General features: G+C 38.4%; 1 protein-coding gene and 1 pseudogene across 3 annotated transcripts in view; one reads left to right on the top strand and one right to left on the bottom strand.

Moving 5' to 3' along the window:
• Positions 1-22,845, bottom strand: part of Zgrf1 (zinc finger GRF-type containing 1) — an 81,877-nt gene that overhangs the window by 2,380 nt on the left and 56,652 nt on the right. For all 3 annotated transcript variants that reach the window (XM_045143894.1, XM_045143895.1, XM_045143896.1), the window contains 7 exons: positions 21,674-21,936; positions 17,196-17,355; positions 16,475-16,552; positions 15,741-15,888; positions 7,642-7,769; positions 3,236-3,359; positions 53-229 (listed from right to left, as the gene is read on the bottom strand). In XM_045143894.1, coding sequence (XP_044999829.1) covers positions 53-229; positions 3,236-3,359; positions 7,642-7,769; positions 15,741-15,888; positions 16,475-16,552; positions 17,196-17,355; positions 21,674-21,936 — 1,078 coding nt within the window. The remainder of the gene's footprint in view (positions 1-52; positions 230-3,235; positions 3,360-7,641; positions 7,770-15,740; positions 15,889-16,474; positions 16,553-17,195; positions 17,356-21,673; positions 21,937-22,845) is intronic.
• LOC105944011 lies at positions 3,482-4,319 on the top strand (annotated as a pseudogene).

The following is a 22,845-nucleotide window of genomic DNA, read 5'->3' as shown; positions in this document are numbered from 1 at the left end:
AATTAAGCCAAGAAATTAAGTACTGATCCCCATCAACGCTAACATCATTTACCTGTTCCACTCCTTTAACGTTGTAGAAACACAAGGTGGGTAGCCATTCCAATAAAGGACTCCTCTCTGTTTCTGAAATGCCATTCATGAGGTTGCCTTCGTAAAACATGTCATTAGCAATAGCACTGATTGCAGGGTGACAACGATACTGGGTTCTTAATAGAATTGGTTTGTGACCCTAATAAATTTAGTGAAAAGAAAAATATTAAATCACATTTTTCCCTAAGGGAAGAAAAATGTAATAATTTTAAAAATTACATATTCTTCCATTATAATCTTAAAAAATAACTGCAATCATGAGAAAATAGATTATGAACATGAGTATGTTCATGCGGCCAATGCATTCATGACCTCACAGGGGTTGTCATTTACCTGCACCATGACCTGCATACATCAAGCTATCTTCATGGGTGATGGAAGAAGGATTTTAGAACAAGACATCCAAATAGAAGATAGACTAGTTGGAAAGAAGGGGTTCACAGGGGAGGAGGGACACAAGAAAGTAATGGGAGGGGATTATTATGAAAATACATTATGTACATGTATAAAAATTGTCAATAAAAGTTTAAAATTAATCAGGGAGGAAGAAAGTATGTTCATGGGCTGCAGCAATGGCTTAGCTCTTAAGGCATTTGCCTGCTAAGCCTAAGGACCCAAGTTCAATTTCCCAGAACCTACATAAGCCATATGCACATAGAGTTTGTTTCCAGTGGCTGAAGGCCCTGGCATGCCCATTTTCTCTCTGTCGTTCTGCCTCTTTCTCAAATAATTAAAAAAAAGAAGTATGTTCACAATAAACTATTATACTATAAAATTACAAAGTAAGAATAAAACAAATAATAGACATATCCAATAAATTTGGCACTTAATTAACATGCTTTTCTGATCTATCTAGAGCTGGCCCAACCTAAGTTAAAAGAGATTTTTCAAAAGCTCTAGGTTGGGTCTGGTAATGCAGGCCTACAATCCCAGTTACTAGGTAGTAAAGTCAAGAGGACCACAAGTTAAAGTCCTGCCAGTGCTATATAGTGAGTTCAAGGTCAGCCTGAAGAACATAGTAAGACCCTATCTAAAAATATACAATAAAAAAGAGGGCTGGGTTGCCTAGCCTGAGAGTCCTAGGCTGAACCCCTAAAACTACAAACATTCTTCTGTTTGGATAAAGCCATTTTTTTCCTTCTGAATCTTCAAAGGAGTTTTAAATTGCATCAGTACAACATAATATACAAGTCTCATCCACTTTAGCAATCTTCCAGAGCACACTCCCCCCCCCCCAAGATCAGATCATTTAAAAAAAATTTTTTTTGTTCATTTTTATTTATTTATTTGAGAGTGACAGAGAGAGAAAGAGACAGACAGAGAGAGAGAGAGAGAGAGAGAGAGAGAATGGGCATGCCAGGGCTTCCAGCCACTGCAAACGAACTCCAGGCGCATGCACCCCCTTGTGCATCTGGCTAACGTGGGTCCTGGAGAATCGAGCCTTGAAACGGGGTCCTTAGGCTTCACAGGCAAGCACTTAACTGCTAAGCCATCTCTCCAGCCCCAGAGCACACTTTTTATTTAGTAAAACTTTTGGTATTGTCAGAACATTTTTACTATATACAAGGAACGTTAATAATACCTATATTGTTAAATGTGACATAAATGACCACATGAACAAGTATCTTTTATGAGAAGAAAAACATGGAAGAATCAAGCCTCACTACTCTTTGGAGCACAGGTTTGTGTAAGTTTGTAGGTCTCAGTCAGAACCCATGTGAAACCTGGAACTAAAAGCACCAGGCAAGAAAATCCTCAAAGGACCATCATTTATAATGGAAATTAACTAATGTTAGAGAAGGTGCTGTATTACGGTATATCCACACAACATAACAATTAGTGGTTAAACATATTTATGATAAGAGAAATGACTGCAACTACTACTAACTACTACTACTAACAGGAAAACATGGTTTACTATAAATGGAGCACTTTCAGTCAGGACAGAAATTATACTTATACTTTTAACTGAAAACTATAGTTAGAGTTGATGCAAATATATCTGTCACATGATGACAGCCCTAAACATGGGAGTCAAAATAGTAAAAATTATAAAGGTAGTGGGATATGTATGTCTGAAAACAGAAGGGAGACTATCTGTAGGGAGGCAAGGGATCAGCAGGAGTGGGAAAGGACGACAGTAGCAGTAAATAACAGCAGTAAATATGAACAAATTATAATGACACATACATACAAGTGAAAATGTATATATATTAAAATGCCACAGTGAAACCCATTTGTGCATGCTAATCAAAAATTCATAAGAAGTCAGGTGTGGTGGCACATGCCTTTATTCCCAGCAATTGGGGGGGGCGGCGCTCAGGGTGGGGGGAGGGCAGATATAGGAGGATTGCCAGGCCTGAGACTGTATAGTGAATTACATGTCAGCCTGAGCTAGAGCGAGATCCTATGTCAAAAAACCAAAAAAATTAAAAAGAATATTTATAGAAAAACAAAATAAAAACAAGGGTTTTTATTTTCAAACATTGTAACTAGATAGAGGTAGTAGTTGCAGAGTATTTTAATTGTACTAGAGACCAATGAATTGTTCACTTTAGTGGTAAATATTGAATTTCACTTGTATTTTAAATCTACTAATAGTTAGTTGAGGTGCTCTTTATTTTTTGCATGTGTATGTATATAGTATATGTAGTGTTGTGTGTGTAGTATATGCACAAAAGTCAATTTTTTACATGTCTAAAAATGTGATATAGATCTTGCAGGCATGGTGGCACACAACTTTAATCCCAGCACAGGGAAGCAGAGACAGGAGGATTGCTGTGAGTTTAAGCCACCCTCAGACTACATAGTGAATACTAGGTCAGCTTGGACTACAGTAAGACTATCTGAAAAAAACAAAACAAGAAAGAAAAAGGAAAACAAAAAGTGACATAGATCTCCATATGGATAACTGACTGATGTATTATAGGCTTAAGTTTTAAGCAAAAGCAATACTACCCAGTGCTAAAATACATGGAGAAATGGTTCCATTTATCACAGCATGCTAAAATAATGGGATGAGTACGTTTTAAACAATTCCAATTATATACCATTACAGAACAAGGGCATGGTCTACTACTTTCACCCTTTACCAACCCACACAATATACCACCAGTAAATGATAAGTGCATTTAGTAGTACATACCATTAAGCAAAGCCGATCAAAAAGAGTTTGTTCCAACCCATTTTCATGAGCTGCATCAGAACCCTGAATTGTAGGAGATAGCTGTTTGGGGTCTCCAACAAGAATCAGCTTTTCACACTCAAACCTAAAAAATAGAATTTCAAAAATTAACCCAAGCTATGAAAAAAAGTATATTCACAACATTTATTGTACTTTCTAAAATATATTCCAAGAATTTAAATCCATGAAGTGTTTTGAGGAATAACGATGATAGTGTTAATAGTCCTACTAAAGTCTTTGAAATGTCATGCATTAAAGTATTTTTCCTTAAATTATTTTATCGAGGCCCTAGAGGCCACCCGCATCTGCGCCAACAAGTCCAAGGTGAAGAGCTGCGGCAAGGACGGCTTCCACATCCGCATGCGGCTCCACCCCTCCCATGTGATCCCCATCAACAAGTTGCTGTCCTGTGCGGGCACAGACCCGCAGCCGGGCATGCGCGGGGCCTTCAGGAAGCTGCAGGGCACCGTGGCCAGAATGCACATCAGCCAAGTCATCATGTCTGTCCATCCGCACAAAGCTGCAGAACAAGGAGCACGTAATCGAAGCCCTGCGCAGGGCCAAGTTCAAGTTCCCAGGCCGCCAGAAGAACCATATCTCCAAGAAGTGGAGCTTCTCCAAGTTCAAAATGGATGAGTTCGAAGACAATGTAGCAGCGAAGTGCGGAGTCAAGTACGTCCCGGACCGTGGCCCCTTGGACAAGTGGGGAGCTCTGCGTTCCTAAGGACTTTGGCTGGCATGGAAAGATACCGGAGTGGCTGGTCTGTTTTGAAAATGTTGATTCAGTTGTTAGAACATAGGATGTTAGAAAAAAAGTTTGCGTAGTAAATACAGAACTTGTTTAAGGAAGAAGAAAACTAGTTATAGAAGAAGGCATTATTCCAATGTTCCCACTTGATATTTATGGGTTATACTAAAATGTGTCAAATGTTTACTAACCTCATAAATTATGTTATCCTTTTGGAATGAAGAGCTAGAGAAAATCTTATTAATTATAGGAAACTAGTGGAGATGAAAATTATATTCCAACTATAGCCTCTGAAACTTTCTAAACATTTCTGAATATTTTTTGAGTTACCTATAATTTCTGGTTACAGTGTTAGAACCATTGGGTATAATGAAAAAATAATTTTCTAGACAAGACTTATCTTGTACTCAGGAGACAACAGTCCAATCTTTACTTCATCTCAGAAAGGTCATAGGTGACAGCAGAGTAGATACTGCTTGTATTTGGGCCTCAGTAGAATCAACAGAAGCGAGAAAATGACACTACATCAATTCTCTGTGCTCTAAAGGTACCCTGGAGAAGGTTTGCAATCTGTAGCTGTTTGCCCTACATGAGAGCTATATTGATCACATGAGTGATTTTTATTTTTATTTCAAAAGCTACCTAGCCCCAAATTGCCGGTTATACAGTTGCTTTTATTTTACTACTGTTTGTTTTTATATTTTAGGTTGATTTATCCTTCTTACCTTCCATTTTGCAACCTGCCTTTGGTTTCTTGTACTAATTTTCAGTCAATATATTTAGTAAAAACAAAAAGAATATTAAGCAACATGGAAGCTTTGCTCTTTAAGTAGTTTCCACTTAAAATCATGTTGTTTTTAACGTATGGCATCTATTTGATATTCTACTTGTCTCTGTAAGTTACTTATATATGTACTTTCGTACTTGGTTGCTATTTTAAGCTTATAAACAATATTGATGTCATAAGTAAGGCTTAGCAAGATAATTCTCAACAATAACATGAGTGCATTAAAAGAGCTCTGCAGCATAAAACACACTTTCCTTGATGTATTTTACTTGCTACATTAAAACTTCTAAAGTTGTCTGGGAAATTATGTCATAGGCAATTAATAAATGAAGATATGTTTGTCTAAAAAAATTATTTTATTTAACTATTTAAATAATTACATGTTTTAAAATATTTAAATTCTTTAAAAATTAGGAATATGATGGAGAATGGAATTTCAAAGGGGAAAGTGTGGGGGTGGGGAGGGAGGGAGTTACCATGGGATTTTTTTTATAATTATGGAAAATGTTAATAAAAATTTAAAAATTTTAAAAAAATTAGGAATAATGTATTTTTTTACAAATGCTTTGAAAAATATTTTATTTACTAATTTGCAAGCAGAGAGAGAGGGAGAGGGGGATGAGAATAGGTGTGTCAAGCCCTCTAGCCCCTGCAAATTCCAAATGCCTGCACCACTTTGTGCATTTGGCTTTATGTGGGTACTGGGGAATTGAACCCAGGCCAATAGGCTTTCAAGCAAGCACCTTTAACTGCTGAGCCATCTCTCCAGCCCAATTTTTTCCACATGTTTTAAGTGTCCCTTTCCTCTGTGTGGAGTTAGTATCACAAAATACATTTGGTAAACACTGATCATTAGAATCCATCTTCTTAAAAGGGTTCTTGGATTTCATTCGGCTTAAGTGGCTGGTTTAGATGTGAGAAAAACTAGGCCCTCAAGGCTAACTGTTTTTTAAGAAATAAGACATAGTTCAAAAGTTCAAGTTTTACACAAAAATCTATATCCAAATCTCAACTCGATTACATGCATGCATATAACAAAGTTATTTAAGTCTCTCTATCCTTCAGGATTCTTATCAGTAATCTATAATAATAATACTTGTGCTCTTGGCTATAGGAAGGATCAATGAGACACAATGTGTTTAGTATAGAGTAGCATGTACTGATCCTCTGCCTTCTACCTTATACCCAGGGACTCAATGACCCTCCAACCTTGGCTTCTGGGAACAGTGATCAAGTGATTTTGTTTGCCCAGACCTATCCCAGTTAAAATAAAAAAAAAAAAAAAAAAATGAAAGAATAATGGTCCAGGACCTCCCACACCCCAGGTAATCTCTGATAGTTGGTACTCTGTTCCTTTACCAACTGAGGATGGAGCAAAGTCTATGGAGTCCTAGTCTGGTATGCTTACTGCTACGGTACAAAGGATCAAACACATGCTAAATACATGTTCTACCACTGAACTGAATTGCAGTCCCAAAAGGTGCTTTAAAGCACAATTTTCCATTAGCCAGAGCAGCTTAGAAGATTTAATACTCTTGAATTTTAGGAGACAAAGGGTTGGGAATATTGCTCAGTGGATAAAATGCTTGCCACTCAAGCCTAATTTCCAGAGTTTGAGTCCCAGACCCCATGTAAAAGTCAGAAGCTATGGCAGGCTTCTGTGCTCCCAGCATGCTGCCAGTGAGTTGGGAAGCAGAGAAAGGAGAATTTTCTAGAAGCCTGGAAGCTCATAGCTCATGCAGCAAAGAACAATAGTGAGAATGAGAGAAACAAACCTTGCTACAAAGGAGGTAGGTGGTGAAGACCTACACCTGAAATTTGTCCTCTGACCTCCACATAGCATGTGCCTGCCTATGTGCACGCACATATATCTCACACACCATAGGAAAATAATAACAAAAATTTTTAGATGAATTTAACTTATTTTCTTCGTATACTTTATATTTTTTCATAACATAAAAATGCTTTTAGTCAACAGTCGGTTTATACCAAAGTGGGAGGACACTCTTCAGCAGCGTTAGATTATTCAAATATAACTACAGAGGAACTAACTGTGAAAGGTCTGCAAAGTTCCGGCAGAACCCTAGCAGCAGTGCTCTCACAGTTTAAGAAAGATGTGATTCAGAAGCCCAGCGTAGTGGTGCACAACTTTAATCCCAGTATATGGGAGGCAGAGTTAGCAGGATCCCTGTAAGTTTGAGGCCAGCCTGGGGCCTTGAGTAAGTTCCAGGTCAGTCTGGGCTAGAGTGAGACATGACCTTGGGGGGAAAAAAAAAAAGATGTGATTTAGGGCTGAGGTTCAGTGGTTAAGAGTGCTTTCCACTTAAGCATGAAGGCCTCTTAAGACTGGAGACAGCCAAGTTTGACTCTTCAGGACCCATATAAAAACTGGGCATGGCCACACACATCTATAACTCCAGTCTGGTGAGGGGAATGGGTAGGAGCAGAGATGGTAGAATCACTGGGGCTAACTGATCCACAGTAGCTTTAGTTGAAGGAAAGACACTGTCTCAAGAAAATACAGAGAGGAGTGACAGAAGGACACCAGATATGTTCCTCTGGCCTGGGCACATGTACATGGGTCACGTACATCTACACACACATGTGCACATACCATTCATCACACACACGTACAAAAAATATGTGTTTCAAATGTCTAGACTACAATCTAACCAAATTTTGATACATTTCAAAAGTTTTCCTGTGTATTATTCTCAAAATGACTTTGAATTGCTAACCAATTCTGACAAGGGTTTCATAGGAGACTGAAGTCAGGAAGTTTGAAATAATGTTGACACTGAGCACTCTTGAGCAAGGAATATTTTAGTTTACCTTGCGATGGGAAGGAGAGAGGCCGGTTCTGTCATTTGACTACACTCATCCAGCACGACAACAGGAAATTTAAGATCATTCATGCATGGGAAAGGACAGGCTGCACAGGTAATGCCAACAACACGAACCTTTAAGAAAATAAGGAACAATGTTTTGAGACCACTCTCCTGAATACTAGACTATAGCTATGGTTGACCATACCCAGCAAAACAAAAATAGCATTGATAACTATTAAAAATAAATAAAAAATTCTTTCTATTTTCTTTTTGGTTTTTGAGGTAGGGTCTCCCCCAGCCCAGACTGACTTGGAATTCACCATGTCATCTCAGGGTGCCCTTGAACTCACAGCAATCCTCCTACCTCTGCCTCCTGAGTGCTGTGATTAAAGGCATATGCCACAATACCCAGGTAAAATTTCATTTATCAAAAACTTAAAGGCTAAAATCAGAAATCAAAGTTTTACTTTAGTTCCTAATAATCAGAAAGTACTGGTTACCTTTTTTCCTTATTTTTATTATTCCACATGTAATGTAGAAATTATAGAAGACAGGCTACTTTACCTACAATCCCATTAATAAGAACAAAAGTTACATTTTAAAATTAGAAGGGAAGTATTATATTATCAATGATTTAGGAAATTTCAAGGATAACATGTCTTTTATTTTCTAGATAAGCTTGATTAATAAAGTATGTATTATATCAACACTGGTCAAAGTTCTCCACAAAGAACACTGAATATGCTAATGAACTGTCCTGAGTTAGGCTTTGAACACAATAGTATTTTATTTAAGGTAGCTGCATGTGGAAATGCGTGCCTATAGTTCTAACACTCAAGAGGATGAGCCTGGAGAATCGTTGAGTTCAAGGCTTTATCCCAAAAGTTAAGTAAACAAAGAAAAAACTAAAGGATAAAATTTTATAATTCTAGGGTTTGAGAAATAGCTCAGTGGTTAAAGGCACTTACTTGCCAAGCCTGATGGCCTGGGTTCAATTTCTCAGTATCCATGCAAAGCCAGATGCACAAAGTGGTGCATGTGTCTAGAGTTCATCTGCAGTGGCAGGAGTGGTGGTGCACCCATGATCTATCTCTCATAAATAAATAAATTAATTAAGTTTTTAAAAAGTTTTCTAATTCTAAACAATAAATTTCAAGTGGACATATAGCTTTTAGTATATTTGAGTCTTAAAATGTATTTTTAAAATTTTTATTTATTTTATTAAGAGAGAGAAAAAAAGAAAGGGCAGATAGAGTGAATGAGTGCATCAGCAGCCTCTGCAAATGAACTCCAGACACATGTGTCACCTTGTACATCTGTCTTACATGGGCTCTGGGGAATTGAACCTGGGTTCTTTGGCTTTGCAGGAAAGCACATTAACCACTGAGCCATCTCTCAAGTCCTTATATGTCTTAAAAATAGTAAAAACCATTATTCTCAAGGCAAAAAGCCAAAAAGGCTAACATTTAACCTTTATAAATCTATATGATGGTTTGAATGTGAAACGACCCCCATAGGTTTATGTGTTTAGAATATTTGGTCCTCAGCTGATGGCCGTTTGGGAAAGTTGTGGGGCCTCTGGGAAATGGAGCCTTGCTGGAGCAGGTGTGTTGCTGGGGTGGGCTTTGAGGTAATGGAGCATAGCACTGAGCACAGTAGATGGACTACTTCCTTTCTGTTGATGTGGAGATGTAACCCAGGCTTCCTGTTCATGCCTGTCATGCTTTGAAACTGTAAGCTGAAATAAATCCTTTCCACTTATAAGCTGTTTCTGGATGAAGCTTTGTTCCAACAATGAGAAGGTAACTGCAACACTATGAATTTTCTAAAATTAGATATGGTTATTAGCCTAGTAGTATATAAGCTATGCAAATATATACATATACAAATGCATCTGTATATAATGTATGAATATATATGTATACACATTCATATCCATATTCATTTCTAATAATATCTGAAATATAGTTACATCTCCTGATAGCAAGGGAAGACCATATAAACAGATTACTTCTTGTTTTGAAAAAATGTTACCAACAAAAATATGCTTTCCAAATTAGCCTTCACAGATCCTAAGAAAAAAAAGCAAACATATTTTCTTTTTTTTTAAGTTTTTTTTTTATTTTTATTTATTTATTTGAGAGTGACAGAGAGAGAGAGAGAAAGAGGCAGAGAGAGAGAGAATGGGCGTGCCAGGGTCTGTAGTCACTGCAAATGAACTCCAGATGCATGCATCACCTTGTGCATCTGGCTTATGTGGGTCCTGGGGAATCGAGCCTTGAACTGGGGTCCTTAGGGTTCACAGACAAGCATTAAACCACTAAGCCCTCTCTCCTGCCCTAAACATATTTTCTTAATAACATTCACCACCTATAATAGCTCTGCTTCAGTTAGGCTTTCCTTCTTTTATTAATAAACAAAAAAAGAGCCAGGTGTGGTGGCACACGCCTTTAATCTTAGTACTTGGGAGGCAGAGACAGAGAGATGGCTCTGAGTTCAAGACCACCTTAAGACTATAATCATTAGGCTTAACTGCTGAGCCATCTCTTCAGCACCATGAAGAAATCTTAATTTGGGGCTGGAGATATGGCTTAATGGTTAATGCACCTGCCTGCAAAGTTTAAGGAACGAGGTTCAATTCCCCAGTACCCATGTAAGCCAGATGCACAAGGTGGTGCATGTGACTGGAGTTTGTTTGCAGCAGCTAGAGACCCTGGTGTACCCATTCTCTCTACCTGCCTCTCTCTCTCTCAAATGAATGAATAAATAAATAGAATATTTAAAAAAAATAAAGAAATATTTAAAAAGAAATAATTTTTTAACTTAAAGAAGTATTTTTGATACATGCCTATAATCCCAGTGCTTAGAGGCAGAGGTAGGAGGATTGATGTGAGACTACATAGTAAATTCCAGGTCATCCTGGGGCAAAGACCCTACATTGAAAAAGCAAAAAACAAAACAAAACAAATATATAGAAAGAGAGACAGAGAGAGATAGCTCAGTCAATAAAGTGCTAATCTTGCAAGTGTGAAGACATGGGTTTTATCTCCTGTAAAAATGCTGGGTGTAGGCTGGAGAGATGGCTTAGTGGTTAAGGCACTTAGTTGCCTATAAAGCCTATGGACACAGGTTTGATTCCCCAGTATCCACATAAGGCAGATGTACAAGGTGGAACTGTGTCTGTAGCTCATCTGCAGTGGCTAGAAGCCCTGGCACACTGATTCTCTATCTGCCCCCCCCAATAAATAAACAAATAAATAAAGCATTATTTTTAAAATGCTGGGGTGCTAGAGAGATAGCTTAGCAGTTGGTTAAGGCACTTGCGTGCCTAAGAACCCAGGTTCAATTCCCCAGTATCCATATAAGCGAAATGAACAAGGTGGTACATGCATCTGGAGTTGGTATGCAGTGGTTAGGGGCAGGCATATCCATTTTCTCTCTTTCTCTCATAACTAAAATAAAATAAAAAGTTCTACCCTACTGTTGAGGTTAAAAAAATACATATGCTGGGTGTGATGGGGCATGCCTATAATTCCTGCTCTGCGGAGGCAGAGATGGATCCCTAGGGTTCACTGTCAACCAGTCTAGCTTGATTGGCAAGCTCCAGGCCAATGACAGACCCTATCTCAAAGGAGGTGGACAGTGCTTCTGAGAATGACACTTGAAGTTGTCCTCTGGCCTCCACACATACACATTTGCAGGCAACTGCCTTAGCTTCTAAACATCTCTCCAACCCACAACCAGCATTTTTATAAGAGAAAAAACCCCAAGTCCTCACACTTGCAAGAACCCACACTGACAACATACACGAAGAAAAAAAAAAACTTTATAAAAACAAGCATCTACATAAAAATGAAGTTTTTCTTAAAAGAATTGTATTTTTTAAAATTCATTTATGTAATTGAGAGAGGCAGGTAGACAGAGAATGGGAGCACCAGAGCCTTTAGCTTCTGTAAATGAATTCCAGACACATGTGCCACTTTCTGCATCTGGCTTACATGGGTCCTGGGGAATCCTGAGTCTTTTGGCTTCACAGGCAAATGCCTTAACTGATAAAGCCATCTCTCCAGCCCAAGAATTACATTATGTTTATCATTTAATTCATTATTATACTGCTAAGAGTCTAACAGTAGAAGAGATTTCATTATTGACTTAAGTAATAATTATTTTAAGAAGTATTATAAGAGCACTGTAAGGATCTTGTCAGGTCTGATTGCTTGACTGCACTGGAAATTTTCTAGAAGAAACTTTTAAAAATATTTCCTTTACAATTGTTTTCACTGTGACTACCTAAACCAATTAGCAATAAGCATATGCTGGTGCTTTCACTTGAAATTATCAAAAATTCATCAGCAGTTATTCTCACACATCACCATGTCAGGTGAGTGAACCAGGAAGTCATTCATACAAATAAGTTCATATTCACTGGGCACAATCCCATTCAGTACTCAGTTGAAAAGAGGAAGTACAAAGTCAATACTGTAACTAAGATCATAGAAAGTTAGTCTTCAATCTTCTGAAACTTACAGAATCAAAACAAAAATGTATTTGTTACTAATTCTAGTTTCTTTTCCCTGTGAATTTTGTTTTGTTTTTAATGTCACATCCACACCATTTGGTATGTGACTTTGCAGTGCTTTTCACCAGAGAGGTAGGTAGAGGATAATTCCCTGCCCCACTAAGGCTGGATTTGGCCACATGCATAACAGAATGTTAGAGGACAGGATATGATAGAAGCTTTAACTGCATGTGATGTAGCCTATCTTTTTTTTTTTTTTTTTTTCATGCAAGTCTAAGATCTTCTGCAGGTCAAGAGAAGAAGATGCTATGGGCATCTATGCTAAGAATGAAAGATTTGACCCACAATCCAAAGCTGAGCTATACCAATTGGCATATAGTGTTATCAGCTATCTTATGACATACTGAAACCTGTTCAGTGGCATAATTTCAGCAATAGATGACCAACACAAGGTCCCAAACAATTTGGTTTCCCCAAATCGCTTGTAGAAAATGCCTACTTTCAAAGAGGCAACCTACAGAATGGGAGAAAATCTTTGCCAGCTATACACCTGACAGAGGATTAATATCTAGGATATACAAACAACGCAAAAAATTAAATAATAAAAAATCAGGGCTGGAGATATGGCTTAGCGGTTAAGCGCTTGCCTGTGAAGCCTAAGGACCCCGGTTCGAGGCTCAGTTCCCCAGGTCCCACGTTAGCCAGATGCACAAGGGGGTGCACGCGTCTGGAGTTCGTTTGCAGAGGCTGGAAGCCCTGGCGCGCCCATTCTCTCTCTCTCCCTCTATCTGTCTTTTTCTCTGTGTCTGTCGCTCTCAAATAAATAAATAAATAAATAAATAAAAAATCAAACAACCCAATTAAAAATGGGCTATTCAACAAAATAGAGTTCTCAAAAGAATAAATACAGATGGCATATAAACATCTAAAAAAATGTTCGACATCTCTAGTCATTAGGGAAATGTAGATTAACACTCCATTGAGATTCCATCTCACTCTGTCAGAATGGCTACCATCATGAAAACAAATAACCATAAATGCTGTTGAGAATGTAGAAAAAAAGGAACCCTTCTACATTGTCGGTGGGAATGCAATCTGGTACAGCCATAATGGAAATCAGTGTGGAGGTTCCTAAGACAGCTAAAAGTGGGTCCACAATATGACCCAGCTATAGCACTCCTAGGCATATATCCAAAGGACTCACCTTATTTCCTTAGAAGTATGTGTTCAACCATGTTTACTGCTGCTCAATTTATAATAGCTAGGAAACAGAACGAGCCTAGATGTCCCTCAACTGATGAGTGGATAATGAAGACGTGGCACATTTACACAATGGAGTTCTACTCAGCGGTAAAGAAAAATGAAGTTATGAAATTTTCAGGAAAACGGATGGATCTGGAAAGCATTATACTAAGTGAGGTAACCCAGGCCCCAAAAGCCAAGCACCACATGTTCTCTCTCATATGTGGATCCTACCTACAAATAATTGGACTTCTATGTGAGTAGGAATAAAATTCCGTAGCAGAGTCCAGTAAGCTAGAAAGGAAATATAAAGGGAATAGAAAAGGAGGGAGGTGGGACTTAATAGGATGGCATTGTATATATGTAAAAAGAAGAATAGATTAATGGGGGTGAAAAGGCCTAAGTGAGGTCAGGGGAAGAGATGGGGGGAGGGCTAATCAAAGTCTAAGAGGATATAAATAAATCATATGGAAACCTACTTTTTTGAACAATGGAACACCTAGAAGCCATAGCTTGTTACTAGAAAATTTTTGGTGCCAGGGATGGGATACCTTCCTGTGAGTTGTTGGCCCGGGAGGTCAACATTACAGGCCATTGCTGAAGCCCTTGGTTTCCCACCAGGAATACAAGGTAAGACCCTATTGCTAAAGACTCTACATACTTGGGATGCAAGATCAATGAGAAGTCCTGCTGGAACTGAGCTGAAAACCTCCTCCATGTAGACCAGCTGACAAAAAAAAAAAAAAAAAAAGCAGAAAAAAGCTATGCTGCATACAGTTCAATGGGAGAGAGAGAAATCACCAGTGGAGATCCTCAACAGTGGACACTACAATCCTTAAACTAGGCCAACCAGGCCAAATGAGCCAATGGGTGAAATAGTAGCATGTCTGTTATGGGAGAAACCAACCACTCTCTAATTAGACTGGAGGGCCACTCCATGGGAGGGAATACATCCCTGATACTAAAAACCTACCAGAGAGGTAGTCATGAGCCTTAGGGGTGTAATGTCTGCTGCTGTCTGGATAAATGTATATACTAGGCTCACCAAATTGCCCAGTAAACACTTCCCTTAATGTTCATACCCATATATTAATGCTACTCTCACTTTTCGTTAGAGAAGCTACACTTTTCAGAAGAGAGTGACATTGGGATAACTCAGAAGGCACTATGGTGCTGAGAAGTGACAGGGAAGTGCTCAGCACTGAAACATCTCTATCATACCAAGGCTCAGGGTCCATTGTGGAAGAGGTAGTAGAAAGAATGTAAGAGCCAAAGGAAGGGTAGGACTCCTTACAACGTGCTCCTCCAGACACAAAATGGCCTGGATATCCATGACCTCACAGTGCCTGACACTACCTACACACGACCATCATAATAGGATGAAAAGATCATGACATCAAAATAAAAGAGAGACTGATTGAAAGGGGGAGGGGATATGATGGAGAGTGGAGTTTCAAAGGGGAAAGTGGGAGGAAGGAGGGAATTACCATGGGATACTGTTTACAATTACGGAAGTTGTCAATAAAAAATTATTAAAAAAAAGAAAATTTCTAATTTCCACATGGTTCAAGAAGCCACTAACTTTCCTGTGGTGTTGCACTCCATGCTCTCTAGTCATAAGAGGAAGCTAGTGACTGGTTTCTCCTGACAGCTGATGCCCAGCTGCCCTTGATCAAGGAGACGATGCTTCTTATGTACTATAAACCAAGTCCTGGCACCAGCTCCCTGGAAATAGGTGTTGTGCCACTTGGATTCTTGGGCACAGACAATTTTCTGGGAAACCATCAAAGAAAAATTTCACTTTGTTATTTTGCCAGGGTCAAAACTGTTTTCCGTTTTTTCTCCTAGCACACAACTAACTTCTTTGAGCTTGCCAAGGAACTGCTTTAAGCTCTTCACTTTCCTCTCCAAACCTATAAAAAGGCATGGAAATAGGAAGGAGAAAGAGTGTGGTGGACATGGTGAGTAGGGTCTTCTTACAACTTGGAAAAATGGCTTGCAGCAAACAAAATATGTACTGGATGAACTGTTTAAGGACAGATAAGCTATATTTATGTAATGAATCTAAGCTATCATAACAGTTTTATTATGGAAAACATTCTTCCTATAATTAAAGAGAAATATAGAATATATGTATATAAATTAAGAAAGAAACTAGAGCCGGGCGTGGTGGTGCACACCTTTAATCCCAGCACTCAGGAGACAGAGGTAGGAGGATTGTCGTGAGCTCAAGGCCACTCTAAGACTACAAAGTGAATTCTAGGTCCACATGGGCTAGAGTGAGACCCTAGAAAGAAAAAAAAAAAAATAGAAAGAAAGAAACTAATGCTATGTCCCCTTACCTGCTTCAGCAGGGTTCTATTGGTCCCCAGTTTATGTTGCTCGATACTTTTTCTCACATAGACCTTTTCCACAGGAGTAAGGTCTTCTTTCATTAATGCCTGGAGTTCTTTTAATTGTTCATTTTCATTTTCTGAGCCAGCATGCAAGCTAAAAATGAATTATATGACTGAACATTCCTCTCTCTCATTTCCGTACATCACAAAAGAGCAAGACACAAGTTAGACTTCCTAAATTAGATTTCCCAACTTAACCAAAATTAAGTAAATACAAATAAAGCTATTTTTACTCTTTCTTGAAACCAAACTTGGGGCTGAGGAGATGGCTCAGCTGTTAAGAGTAATTACTATACAAGCAAGAGGTCTTGAGAAGGCTTGATTTACTGTGATTCCCCAGTACTCACAGAAACAGGAAGACTTGGCCACACATACCTATAACCTCAATCTAATGGGAGCACTGGAGAGCACAGAATCATTGGGGTTTGCTGGTTAATGAGTCTGACCAAAAATGGCAGCTCTGAGTTCAATGAGACTCCATCTCAAGAAAACAAGAGGATGAATGAAAACAGGACATCTGACATTCTCCTCTGGCCTCTAGGACATTAGTGGGCCACACATGTGCACCTATACCCCACATAAATAATTGTGCCCAAAAAAGTCCCACAAATTTATGGTAAAAATTATTAAATGTTCATATTTCTTTGAACAACCTGTGAGTTGAAATTTAGCAATCTTACCTGTAGGGTAAAATTGGCTTGGCAATCTTCCTAACACTCCCAACCCTGACAAACTTTTCAAATCCAAGACTGAGAAGCCTTTAAATAAAACAGATAAAGATTTACAAGCATTACATATAAGATTACTGTACTGGTGATGCATTCATGACCACATGGGGAATTCTACCTTCAGTGGAAAGTGGTGGGAGAGGAGACATAAGAGCACAACCTCATGGGAATATGACCTAGACCTGTAGGTTTTGGAAGCAAGCACCTAAACTGCTGAGCCAACTTTCTAACCCAAGATACATTATTTTTAATAATAGGTAAGCCTGCTTTTAGCTCCCTGAAGAGATATTACCTCATCAGTCCAAGTTGCTCACTATAACCCAAGTCTGATAAGTGCCTGGCAGGAATGCTCAGCACTAGGCAGTTTGCCTCCCCAAGCAATACATTTCCAGCTTTAGCTATTCTTGGTTCAAGTTGAATCAGTACAAGAGTATCCCATCTCAATGTCAAAACTGTCCAAGTTTGACATATGATCTTCGCCTACTTATAAATTACTAATTATTAATTAGTAAGTTAGCCTGTTTCACAGATACTACCTCTGAGTCAGAGCAATGGCCTTGCATTCCTACACAGGCAGCAAAAATATTTATGTTCACTTGATACCTATGGTGGATTCCATCTCTCATAATCAAATCTAAAGCATCAGTGACTTAACATATGCTGTTACACCTACCCAAGCAGTACTCGGTCAACAGCTACATTAGTGGAAGAAGAAATCAAAAGTTTCCATGGCCTTGCATTTCCACCTGTAAGAGCTTCACTCTTTTCAAAGAGCTGTACAAGGAACAAAATTACCACAGCCAGCAAGTAGCTTTTGCCTGCTCCAAATACACCTAATTGTTTCAAAGGAAGGGGAAAATTTTAAGGTATTATCATAAAAACTTTTATGAAAGTACAAGAAATATTTAACCTATCTCACTTTCCTTCACTTAGTTAATGTATTCAAACACATTGGATATCTACTCTGTGCTATACACAGAGATACTAAAAATACTTCCATCTTTAATAAGATTCTACTCAGTAAGACAAACAGGCAAATAGATAATGATAAAGTAATATGGCGACATGTTTTGCTTTAGTGGAGATGGGAATGCTTCCAAAGGTAAGAAGTAGATGAACAAAGTCTTCCAGGCTTAAGATAGCAAAACTGCTCCAAAAAAGGGGGTCATTTGCCTTAATTGGTTGAATTGTTAAAACAACTTCCAAAATAAAGAAATACATTAGCTAAAAAGACAAGAATTAGACTCATATTGGACTTTTCAGTAGTGATATTACGTAGAAAAAAAAATCTCTCATGTGATATCGCAGAAAGAAAAAGACATAGTAGAAGAGGGACTATTAAGGAAGATGAACAGGGTTGAAAGGAAGGTGATAAGGGAGGGTAATTTGATGTGGTCACTCATGTCTGTAATCCCAGCATTAAAGAGGCTGAGTCCCTTGGATCACCCTGAGTTTAAAGTCTGGACTACAGACTGAGACCCTATCATAAGAAAGAAAAAGGAAAGAAGGAAAGGGGAGGGGAAAGAAAGGGGAAAGAAAGAGGAAAGAAAGAAGAGAAGAAAGAGGAAAGGAAAGAGGAAAGGAAAAAGGAAAGGAAAAAAGAAAGGGAAAGAGAAAAGGAAAAGGAAAGGAAAGGAAAGGAAGGGAAGGAAAAGAAAGAAGGGAGACTGCTTGAGACTACATACTGAATTCCAGGTCAGCCTGAGCTATAGCAAGACCCTACCTTAAAAAAATAAAGAAAGAAAGAAAAGAAGGAAAGGGGAAGGCAGGAAGAGAAAGTAAGGGGAGGAGAAGGGAGGGAAGAGAAAAGAAGGGGAGAGGAAGGAAAGGGAGAGAAGGGAAGAGGGAAGAAAGAATAATTGGTAATTGAAAGATAAAGAGGATCAAAGTACATTGTATGTATACATGAAAATATCCCAATAAACTCCACTTCTTTTAATGTTCATACCCATATATTAATGCTACTCTCACTTTTAGTTAGAGAAACTTCTCTTTTCAGATGGCAGTGACCTCTGAGATGACTCAAAAGGCACCACAGTGCTGAGAAAAAGTGAGAAAGGAGTGCTCAGCACTGAAACATCCATCTCTACAACATCTTCCAAGGCTCAGGGTCCATTGCGGAAAAGGTGGAGGGAAGAATGTAAGAGCCAAAGGAAGGGTAGGAATCCTTACAATGCATTCTTCCAGACACAAAATGGCCTGGATATCCATGACCTTGCAGTGCCTGGCACTATCTACATAAGACCATTATAACAGGAAGAAAGATGATGACAACATCAAAATAAAAGAGAGACAGATGGAGAGGGAGAAGGGATAGGACAGAGAGTGGAGTTGTAAAGGGGAAAGTGAGAGGGGAGGGAAATGTCATGGTTTATTGTATGTATATAATTATGAAAGTTGTCAATAATAAGAAAAATTTAAAAATTATTTTAATAATTAAAAAATAAAAATAAAGTGATATATATTCAGGTTCTAGAATTTTTTTAAAAAATTGATTAAATAAAAAAATTACTTGGGAACAATTTAAAAAAAAACACAAAAGAGCTGGAGAGATGGCTTAGTAGTGACTGCCAAAATCATGTTCGAATCTACAGGTCCCACAGAAGCCAGACGCACAAGGTGACACAAGCGCATAAAGATGCACATGCACACTAGATGACACATACATCTGGAGCTTGATTACAGTGGCTGGAGGTCCTGGCATGCCAATTCTCTCTGTGTGTCTTTCTCGCATTACAGAAAAAAGGCCAGCCTATTGGGCTTGCCTGAAAAAGATATATATTTTTAAAGATAATAATAAAATGGGGGCTGGAGAGATGGTTCATTGGTTAAGGCACTTGGCTGTGAAGCCTAAGAACCCAGGTTTGATTGCCCAATGCCCATGTAAGCAAGATGAACAAGGTGGACCATGCGTCTGTAGTTCTTTGCAGTGGCTAGAGGCCCTGATACATGCATTCTCTCTCTGTGCCTGAAATAAACAAATAAATAAATATTAAATAATAATTTTAAAAACTTAAAGAGAGAAGGGAAGGCAAGAAAAGGGAAGAGGAGGAGAAGGAGAGGGGAGAAGAGTACAGGGTAAAGGGAGGGGAAGGGAAGGGGAGGAAACAAGAAGGGGCGGAGAGAGAAAGGAGAGGGAAGGAGAAGGACAGGAAGGAAAGGGGGAGAGAATACTTGCTAATTGAAAGATAAAGAGGATCAAAATACATTGTATGTATACATGAAAATGTCCCCCCAAACCCCGCTCTTTTAGGTGCTTACCTGCAAAGCCTAAGAACTGAGGTTCGATTCTCTAGGACCAATGTAAGCCAGATGCACAAGGTGGCCAATCCATCTGGAGTTCATTTGCAGTGGCTGGCAGCCCCAGTGTGCCCATTCTCTCTTTCTCCCTCCCTCTCTCTCTCTCTCTCTCTCTTTCTCTCTCTCCCTCAAATTAAAAAAATATTATTATTTTTAAATAATCATATATTTAGGGCTGGGGAAATAGCTCAACATTTAAAGGTACTTGCTTACAAAGCCTGATAGCCAGGTTCTGCAGTACTCAAGTCAATCTAGTTTCAAAAGTGGTACATGCATCTGGAGCTCATTTGCAGTAGCAATAGTCTCTGCTGCACTCATACACACGCAGGCAAATTAATAAAAAAACAACTTTTTAAAATAGAATAAACACAGGGGTGGTGGCACAAACCCTTAATTTCAGCACTCAAGAGGCAGAGGTAGGAGGATTCCTGTAAATTCAAGGCCAGCCTGAGACTACAGAGTGAATTCCAGGCCAGCCTGGGCTATAGTGAGATCCTACCCCAAGAAAACAAAATCAATCAGCCAATAAATAAATAAAATCTAATATTAATTAAAAGAAAAGAAGGCAAGGGTTAACAAAGCATGTACCTATTGAAAAAAGTTTAAGATTTCCAGATAGTAATAGTAAACAGACACAAAAGGAGGATCAAAGGGGATAAATTATAACAAGATAATTAATATTTCATATGCCTAAAAATTTGAACTTTGTTTTAAAGTCTGGGGTGGGAAATCCTTGAGGGTCTTAAGCAACAGAACTGACTTATCAAATTGTGCTTTAGAAAAACTAGTTGTGGCCTGGTATGGTGGTCACACACCAATTTTACTAATAGCACTTAGGAGGCAGAGGTAAGAGGATTACTATGAGTTTGAGGCCAGTCTGAGACTACAGAATGAGTGTCAGGTCAGCCTAGGCTAGAGTGAGACCCTATCTCATAAAAAAAAACTAAAAGAAAAACTAGTTGTGTCAAAATATAGAAAAAGGGAACTGGGTGTGGTTAACGCACACCTTTAAACCCAGTCCTCAGGAGACAGAGGTTGGAGGAACACCATGAGTTTGAGGGTACTCTGAGACTACATAGTGAATTCCAGGTCAGCCTGGGCTAGAGCAAGACCCACCATGAAAAAAAAATATGGAAAAAACAAAAACTAAAACAAACAAACAAACAAAAAGGATAAAACTAAAGGCAGAGCAGAGGATCAGTGTGAGTCTGAGGCCAGCTTGAGACCTCGTAGTACATTCTAGGTCAGCGTGGGCTAGAGTGAGACCCTACCTCAAAAGACCAAAATCATATAAATGAATAAATAAATATAAATAAATTAAAATATTTGGGCTGGAGAGATGGCTCAGCGGTTAAGGTGCTTGCCTGCAAAGCCTAAGGACCCAGGTATGATTCCCCAGTACCCATGTAAAGTCAGATGCACAAGGTGGTACATGCTTCTGGAGTTTGGTTGGAGTGACTAGAGGCCATGGTCTACCCTTTCTCTGTCTATCTACCTCTTTCTCTCTCTTTTAAATAAATGAGATACATACATACACACACACACAGAGCAGAAGAATGAGATAATCCTAACAATAAATGCTAATTTTACTAATAATATCTCAAGTGTCAGGCACTTTTTAAAGCATTTTACTTATATGAAATCACTTAATCCTCCAACTCTATAAACTATGCTTTTATTCTCATTTTACAGAGCAGGAAATCAAAGAAATAAGTAATATAACTAATAAATGACAGAGCCATAATATAAAGATAACATTTTTACTCACTGGGAAATTATAAATGTGCAGAATAACCTACAAAAATCAATGTAAAAATGCACTGACTAGAACTGTCCTTTCATGCTTCTTACCATGGATGACTGTGATAGGAAGAGAGTGGGTGCTCTGCTCAGTTGCTCCTTCAACACTTTCATGGGAGGCCATCATTTGAGCTATGTGAGTTAGAGCTGTAGCTTGATCTTTGTTTAACTTATGTGTCTGAATTAACTTATTACTTAATTGCAATGTCACTTCTAGGCTGAGGAGTTCAAATTTTGTCTTGATATTTACAAAAGCTGGTGGGTTAAATTTTCTCGTGTTGATGCTCTTATTGCTAACTGGAGTTGATGAAGACCTAAGGAAAAAGCAGTAAATCAGAGAAAAATTAAGAGACGTGAAATAGGGAACGGAATTAGCTTTCATATTACAGTCATCACAGAACAGTTTTGGAGGAGACAAATGGATACTTCAATTTAGAGGACAGTGTAAGAAAGCTAATGTTTATTCAATGCCTGCTAACCCCTGACATGAGTTTAGGTAATGTACAAATTAGTTTACACAATCTTCATACCAAAAGATAGTAATTATTCCAAACAGAGACATACAGATATTAAAATGCTTACTCCCAAACCACAGTACTAATTAGTAGCCTGATATGGATAATTAACATAACTTCTATTTGAGGCAAAATTGCAATAAATAAATGCCTTTTATATCTATTTTATTGTTATTTATCCAAGGCCATTTTTAAAAAATTTTCATTTATCTATTTGGGAGAGCGAGAGGGAAAGAGGCGGAGAGAGAGATAGAGAGAGAATGGGAACGTCAGGGCCTCCAGCCACTGCAAACAAACTCCAGATGCGTGTGCCCCTTGTGCATCTGGTTTACATGGGTCCTGAGGAATCCAACCAAGGTCCTTTGGCTTTGCAGGCAAATGCTTTAACCGTTAAGCCATCTCTCCAGCCCGCAGTGCTATTTTTTACCTAAGATTCATTGTGGTGAGAAAGTAACACACCACAAGATAGATAACAGCTATGTGAACTAGAAGACAGGGCTAGGGATGTTGGTCAGTGGTAGAAGACTTGCCTACCATGTACAAGTCCATGTTTAACCCACAACAAATTGGAAGATAGATTTTTCTCTATCATTTTAATATATTTCATACAAATTCTGATTTTTAGAAGGGCTTTGGTGTTAAGAAATTAAAATGAAATAGAAATAATGTCAATAAAATTATTATCAACATCTATACTTTGAAATTATT

Source organism: Jaculus jaculus, chromosome 2 (genome assembly GCF_020740685.1).
Source record: "Jaculus jaculus isolate mJacJac1 chromosome 2, mJacJac1.mat.Y.cur, whole genome shotgun sequence".
Lineage (NCBI taxonomy): Eukaryota > Metazoa > Chordata > Mammalia > Rodentia > Dipodidae > Jaculus > Jaculus jaculus.
The sequence above is the reverse complement of the archived record's forward strand: the minus strand, read 5'-3'. Positions and strand labels throughout refer to the sequence as shown.